Consider the following 7938-nt stretch of genomic DNA (forward strand, 5'->3'; position numbering starts at 1 on the left):
CCACCAGCCTATGGACCCACCCTATAGAAGCCTCTAATTTCCTTGGACTGGAAGAACTCGAAGATCCTGACCCAGGATGAAGCTACAACAACAACCAAAACCATACTGCAGTCCTTCAAATTATCATACAGGGAAATTTTCATCTTTCTAAACATCCCAACGAATGATTTGACAGGTTCTTCAGAAAGTATCGAGTGCTCGGAAACCTACCTTGTTATTGTTATCTGATAATTATATATATTTCAGTTTGGGAGAGGTTAGGTTTGAAAACGAATTTACCAGCTTCTTTTTTAAACATCTTTAATTTGTATTAACAAGATTTTGTTTAATGCATACATAAGGGATGATTACAGTAATAATAATGATAATAATCTACATCTACGCTGTCTCTCTTCATATATGTATATTAAATATTATATTTCTTAAAACAATATAAAATAAACGCTATTCAACTTCACCAACAACAATTTCAACGGATAAATCTTCAGGTAGAACCAGAAAATTGATCAAAGTTTGGTTTCTAATTTGAGCGGGTAGACAGTTAAAGATAAAGTTTAGTCTCCAGGCAAAGTTTGGTTTCCAAGTTAGTACAAAATAAAGCATTGACACTTTTAATAGAATACAGACATTAGACATCAATTATCCAATACTAGACAGACACTAGACATCAATTATCCCCAACACTAGACAGTCAATGTGACAGACACTAGACATCAATTATCCAATACTAGACAGTCAATGTGACAGACACTAGACTTTAATTATCCCACACTAGACAGTCAATATGACAGACACTAGACATCAATGATCTAAGACTCGACAGTAAATATATGACAGACACAAGACATCAATGATCTAACATTAGACACTGAATGTGACAGACACTAGACATCAATGATCAAACACTCGACAGTCAATGTGACAGACAATAGACATCAATGATTTAACACTCGACAGTCAATATAACAGACACTAGACATCAATGATCTAACACTTGACACTCAATGTGACAGACACTAGACATCAATGATCAAACACTCGACAGTCAATGTGACAGACACTAGACATCAATGATCAAACACTCGACAGTCAATATAACAGACACTAGACATCAATGATCAAACGTTTGACAGTCAATGTGGCAGACACTAGACATCAATGATTTAACACTCGACAGTCAATATAACAGACACTAGACATCAATGATCAAACACTCAACAGTCAATGTGACATACACTAGACATCAGTGATCTAACACTCGACAGTCAATGTGACAGACACTAGACATCAATGATTTAACACTCGACAGTCAATATAACAGACACTAGACATCAGTGATCTAACACTCGACAGTCATTGTCACTAGACATTAATTGATCCAATACCAGACGTTGACTGCGACAATCACTGGGCATCAATGATAGAATACTAGACAGTCACTGTGATAGACGCTAGACATCAAGGATCAAATACTAGTCATTATACAATCACTACCATGAAACTAATCAGACATTAGAGATTAGACATGATATAGACATCCTACTGCACTAGACATTCACCACTAGAAACTAATCAGACATTACAGATTAGACATATAGACATCCTACTGCACTAGACATTCACCACTAGAAACTAATCAGACATTACAGATTAGACACGATATAGACATCCTACTGCACTAGACATTCACCACTAGAAACTAATCAGACATTACAGATTAGACACGATAGACATTCTACTGCACTAGGCATTTACCACTAGAAACTAATCAGACATTACAGATTAGACACGATAGACATTCTACTGCACTTGACATTTACCACTAGAAACTAGACACAAAGCACTTTGTGTTTGTAGATACTAGACAAAAGCATTAGGCGTAATACAGTTTACTTTAGAACACATTAGGCACTATAGACAGAAGAAACTTGCCTTTAGTTAAACCTTTCCAAAAAAAATTTCTTCAGATTTACATATAAACACGAAAAGAATAAGAATAATGATAACTTTTATATTGCTAATAAACCATTGAAAAAATACCATTTTTCGTAAATCATGTTCTATAAACATTTTAACAGTTATTAAAATAATCTAATTGCAGTAACTCCCTTATTTTTTCACTCTCTAGAAATTCTCGAAACAGTTTTCTATAATAAAGTTATCTATATTTACAATTTTAAATAGTTACCAAGCTTTACCACTTTTTACACTTTTAATATCTATGAATATCTCTGTAGATCTAATTTCAAGTGACCTTGACCATTTAATTAGAGGCATGCCGGGTACAAAACGGTGCCTTATATAATATACAATTTGACTGAGCACAATGAAGACGATATTCTTTTTTTCTGAAAATTGGCAATTTTTAATTGTGGTTTCTCTTTGAGAAATAACTTATAGATTTATGTGGCAGAGCGAATGAATGAAATTTAACAGAATTTGAAACGTTTAAAGATAGGAAACATTTGAAGAAAGGAAACGTTTAAAGATAGGATCGTTTACAGATAGAAAACGTTTAAAGATAGGAAACATTTAAAGAAAGGAAACGTTTAAAGATAGGACACGTTTAAAGATAGGAAGCGTTTAAAGATAGGAAACGTTTAAAGATAGGAAACGTTTAAAGATAGGAAGCGTTTAAAGATAGGAAACGTTTAAAGAAAGGAAACGTTTAAAGATAGGAAACATTTAAAGATAGGAAATGTTTAAAGATAGGAAAGGCTTAAAGATAGAAAACGTTTAAAGATGGGAAACGTTTAAAGATAGAACATGTTTAAAGCGTTTACAGATAAGAAATGTTTAAAGATAGGAAACGCTTAAAGATAGGAAATGTTAAAAGATAAGAAACGCTTAAAGATAGGAAACGTTTAAAGATAGGAAACATTTAAAGATAGAAAAGGCTTAAAGATAGGAAACGTTTTAAGATAGGAAACGTTTAAAGATAGGAAACGTTTAAAGATAGGAAACGTTAAAAGATAGGAAACGTTTAAAGATAGAAAAGGTTTAAAGATAGGAAAAGTTTAAGATAAGAAACGTTTAAAGCTAGGAAACGACGATGTCTTCAGCTCAACTGTTTCTCAGATCAAGGTATAAAAGATACCGTTGTGAATCGAACCAACAACTTTGAAATTGTCACTTGAAATTCCGTTAATAGACCCTTTTATATTCTAAAAACATAATCCATCTTTAAATATTTCTTTTTCAACATTTTCTTCTTCTTCTTCTTCGTTTTGAACAGACGAGAAAATATCCTAGAAATGGAATTGGTAATATTTAAGAAAATTTAGCATAGATAATAATAATGTTAATAATAATGCTAATTAGAACAGTTATAATAAGGATAATACTAATATTGATAGTAATAATAATAATAGTAATAACATTAATAATAATGAAAAACTAATATTGATAATAATAATAATATTAATAATAATGATTATAAGAATGATAATAATAATAATAATGATAATACTAATGATTATAAGAATAATAATACAAATTATAATAATGACACCTTGAACTGTCTCAGCTGTGTACTGTTGATGAATGTAACAGCGCTGTCTGCTGAACAGTTGTCTACTGTAGAGCTGTCTGCTGTTCCACAGCTAGTAACACAACGGTAGGACAACCGAGGATAGGACAGATCACTGCAGTCCTGTTAAATAAGATTTTTTATTAATAGTTAAAAAATGAATTACAGATCTGAATCTCAAAATCTCAAATTAAAGGGAGTGTTCGCGAACTATGAAAAGGGGTATAGGCTTAATGCGATAAAAAGCGCTTTTGATCGCTACTAATCTTACTTCTATCTGTTGCGTCTATAAGGAGGAAATTGTTAAAAACGACTAATACCGAAGAACGTGGTGTCCATACAAATTCAGACCGTAAAAAAATCAATTTAATTTCAAACAAATCATTCAGATATTACAATCTATAGTCATCGATTATCTTTCGCCACATTTTTATATAGTTGATTTTTCATAATATGTTTTGATTTTATTTTTTAAAATAATATTTAGCTTACAACTTGTTTTCGAACATTCCTGGAAAATATTAAAATGTCGTCTTCATTACCAAAAATCCTCGAAACAGGAATAAATGTTTTTATAAGTAACTCTCAGATCAAAACAATTAAAACATATTATGAAAAATCAACTATATACAAATGTGGCGAAAGATAATCGATGACTATAGGTTGAAGTATCTGAATGATTTGTTTGATATTAATTTCTCCTTATAGACGCAACAGATAGAAGTAAGATTAGTAGCGATCAAAGGCGCTTTTTTATTGCATTAAGCTTATACCCCCTTTCATTTTTCGAGAACACTCCCTTTAATTATGTACAATAAGTTGGTTGGATTTGAGGGGTTTAGACTATTAAAAGGATTTGAGGGGTTTGGACTATTAAAAGGATTTGAGGGGTTTGGACTATTAAAAGGATATGAGGGGGTTTGGACTATTAAAAGGATTTGAGGGGGTTTGGACTTTTAACAGGATTTGAGGGGGTTTGGACTATTAAAAGGATTTGAGGGGTTTGGACTATTAACAGGATTTGAGGGGGTTTGGACTATTAAAAGGATTTGAGGGGTTTGGACTATTAACAGGATTTGAGGGTTTTGGACTATTAACAGGATTTAAGGGGTTTGGACTATTAAAAGGTTCGTTTTCAAAAACGATTAACAACCCTAGGTACAGCTCTGTAAAGTACCCCTATTACAATGTCAGGTGAGACGATTTCTTGGTTAAATTGATTTTTCTGTCTTACAGATACAGAAAATCTTGTAATGGCTTCTTTAATCATTTGGCAAAGGAAGTAAGTTTGCAGTTGCAGAGAATAGTGAATATAAGGAAACAGACAATATCAATTCTTTACAGTCGTCCCTGTATTATCATTCTTTGTGGACAAAGACGACCTAAGAGAAAAAATAATGTTAAAATTTACCTGAATAAGATTTAATTTGAAAGACGGTTCCTTTTCTCCCTGGAGCGATGAATCAGGGAGCGGATGGGTGGAGTAGTTGGACTCCTCCCTGCACGCTGGGGAGTGAAAGGATCCACTCCTTAGGGTAGGAGGGGAGGGGTAGGGAGTAGGGGAGGGGTAGTGAGTAGGGGAGGGGTAGGGAGCAGGGGAGGGGTAGGGAGTAGGAGAGGACGATCTAACACCGACATGAGGCCAGTATTTCTAAATATTAAACATTAAAATGTTTCACAATATTGCAAAAAAGTTAAAGTTTATTATCTCTCCACAAAAAAGAAGTCTGGACTAACCAGGGCTATATGAGTTTAGTTTTTTTATTTAAACCTACAGAGATGAAATTTTTGTGTCTGTAATCTCAAGTTCTCATTATAAATACTTTACACATTAATCATAAACATTCGTCTTTCTATTCCACAGTTTTATGGTTTTCCAGCAAAAAGAAAAAATCGTTTCGCGAAAATATCGTAATTATTTTTTCGCGACCATTTTGCTTCATTTTCGCAATTCGTTCGCTCGCGAAAAAATAATGCAAATATATCGCGAAAAAAAATAATTCGCAGAAAAAGTCGAAAATTTAGCGAAAAAAAAACAAACAGATTTCTTATAAACAAATGCAAAATTTCAGCGAAAAAGTTGCGAAAATTCATCAAAAAAGACTAAATTTTAAGAATAAAAGATTCATTTTCAAAGAGGGATTTAACCGCGAGCCCAATTGATGGATTAACACAAATATAATTATAGATTTAAAAACGACTACGAGACATCAGACAATTCATAGATTTGCGAAATTTCACGAAATAGTTTGCAAAATGCGACCGAAAATGTTCGTATTTTTTCGCGAAACGTTTCGTTTGCCGGAAACAATTATTTATAAATTGCATAAAAAGCCAAAAATAAAATTATTTCAATAATAGAAAAATATCTACTTACAGTTTGTTTACAGCCTTGCTCTTGGTCATCCGGGTCTTCAAGAGTTCTCTTCAGATGAGCAATATAGCTCATTGCTAGCCTTAGAGTATCCAGTTTACTTAACTAGATATATAAAGCAANACTTAACTAGATATGAAAAGCAATATAGCTTATTGCAAGTCTGAGATTATCCTGCTTACTTAACTAGATATAAAAAGCAATATAGCTCATTGCTAGCCTTAGAGTATCCTTTTTTCTTAACTAGATATAAAAAGCAATATAGCTCATTGCTAGCCTTAGAGTATCCTGATTACTTAACTAGATATGAAAAGCAATATAGCTTATTGCAAGCCTTAGAGTATCCTGCTTACTTAACTAGATATATAAAGTAATATAGCTCATTGCTAGCCTTAGAGTATCCTGCTTACTTAACTAGACATAAAAAGCAATATAGCTCATTGCTAGCCTTAGAGAATCCTGCTTAGTTAACTAGATATGAAAAGCAATATAGCGTATTACAAGCCTTAGAGTATCCTGCTTACTTAACTAGATATATAAAGTAATATAGCTAGCTCATTGCTAGTCTTAGAGTATCCAGTTTATTTAACTAGATATGAAAAGCAATATAGCTCATGATAGACAGATGGATAAATAGATAGATAGATAGATAGATAGATAGATAGATAGATAGATAGATATATAGATAGATAGATAAATAGATAGATAGATAGATAGATAGATAGATAGATAGATAGATAGATAGATAGATAGATAGAAATACCTACTTTAGTATCAGGTGGCACCCAGGGTAAAGTGAGTTTAAGTCTTCCAAATGCTTTGCTAAGAACGCGCATGCGTGTTCGTTCTCGCGCATTTGCCTCGTTTCGTGGAACCTCCTGTCGTGATTTGGATATGTGTTACACTGTACAGTGTACACTGCACTACATTGTCCTGGGCTAGGTACATGGTTTTATCCAAGTTGTATCCTAGTTATTCTCCGGATATTTATTTTTGATATTTTAATTACGACATATATACATATATTTTGTATATAGAATTCAATACCTGTTTGAAAGAAAGCATGATATGAACAAAATTGTTCAATAACGCAAATGTTTTGCGGAATTAAAATCTACGAATTTTTCAAGACATAATAAATTTTAATATCTGTAAACATGTTAAATTTAAAAGAAAGTACGCTTGCTGCAGTTAAAAGTTAGAAGTCTTATTAAACAGATCATCTAGAAAAGAGTTGAACTGTACAGCGTACACTGCACAGTAATTCAAATTTTCTGCATTAATGTACACTGTACACTGGTACAGTGTACAGTTTCCAATATGTTTAACTTACAAAATGCAGTATGTCTTTTACTAATTAATATAATTGATATCAATTAGTTAACAAATAACCGTGTAGAGAGACTTTTCAACAATTAACAGTGTAGACTGTAGAGGGGACTTCTTAACAATTGACAGTGTAGTGGGAATTATTAACAATTAATAGTGTAGAGGAAGTTTTAGCAATTAATAACGTATTGTGAATTTTTAAGAATTAACAGTGTAGAGGGAATTTTTAACAATTTACAGTGTAGTGAAAATGTTAAACTATTAGCAATGTACATATATCCTTCCTTTTCTCCGCCCTCTTCTTTTCTTTTCCTTCGAGGCATACTCCTTATTCTCCTTATTCTCCTTATTCTCCTTATTCTCCTTATTCTCCTTATTATTCTTATTATTCTTTATTCTTTATTCTTTATTTCTGATGTCATCTTCTTTTTATCTTCATTATTTCTTTTTTGTTTTTAAACACAAACCTTTTCACTTTTAGGGTTCTCAAACTCCTTTTTTTTTAGTTCATGAAAATAGAAATTTTTCTCAAAATGTTCAAGATTTTTTAAAAATATTAATTTATTCTAAGATGACAGTTTTGTTAAGGTTTGTCTGAAAGGTTTGGAATTAAACTGACTGCATAGGTGGCTGTGCTCCCAAGGGACCCTGAGAGCGCTCCTATAGGTTCCTTGTTGCACCCGGAGAAAAGGATCCGTCCCGTCCT

General features: G+C 32.4%; 1 protein-coding gene across 1 annotated transcript; it reads right to left on the reverse strand.

Annotated features, from left to right (window-relative positions):
* Positions 1 to 2193: 2193 nt before the first annotated feature.
* On the reverse strand, positions 2194 to 6947 carry LOC111710265 (uncharacterized). The gene is made up of 5 exons (XM_023484332.1): positions 6671 to 6947; positions 5907 to 6008; positions 4941 to 5180; positions 3512 to 3652; positions 2194 to 3248 (listed from the first exon to the last, which is right to left on the reverse strand). The coding sequence occupies exons 1-5, from the start codon at positions 6737 to 6739 to the stop codon at positions 3165 to 3167; spliced, it is 636 nt and encodes a 211-aa protein (XP_023340100.1). The 5' UTR covers positions 6740 to 6947; the 3' UTR covers positions 2194 to 3164.
* Positions 6948 to 7938: the final 991 nt, after the last annotated feature.

This window comes from Eurytemora carolleeae, unplaced genomic scaffold (genome assembly GCF_000591075.1).
Source record: "Eurytemora carolleeae unplaced genomic scaffold, Eaff_2.0 scaffold1018, whole genome shotgun sequence".
NCBI classification, from domain to species: domain Eukaryota; kingdom Metazoa; phylum Arthropoda; class Copepoda; order Calanoida; family Temoridae; genus Eurytemora; species Eurytemora carolleeae.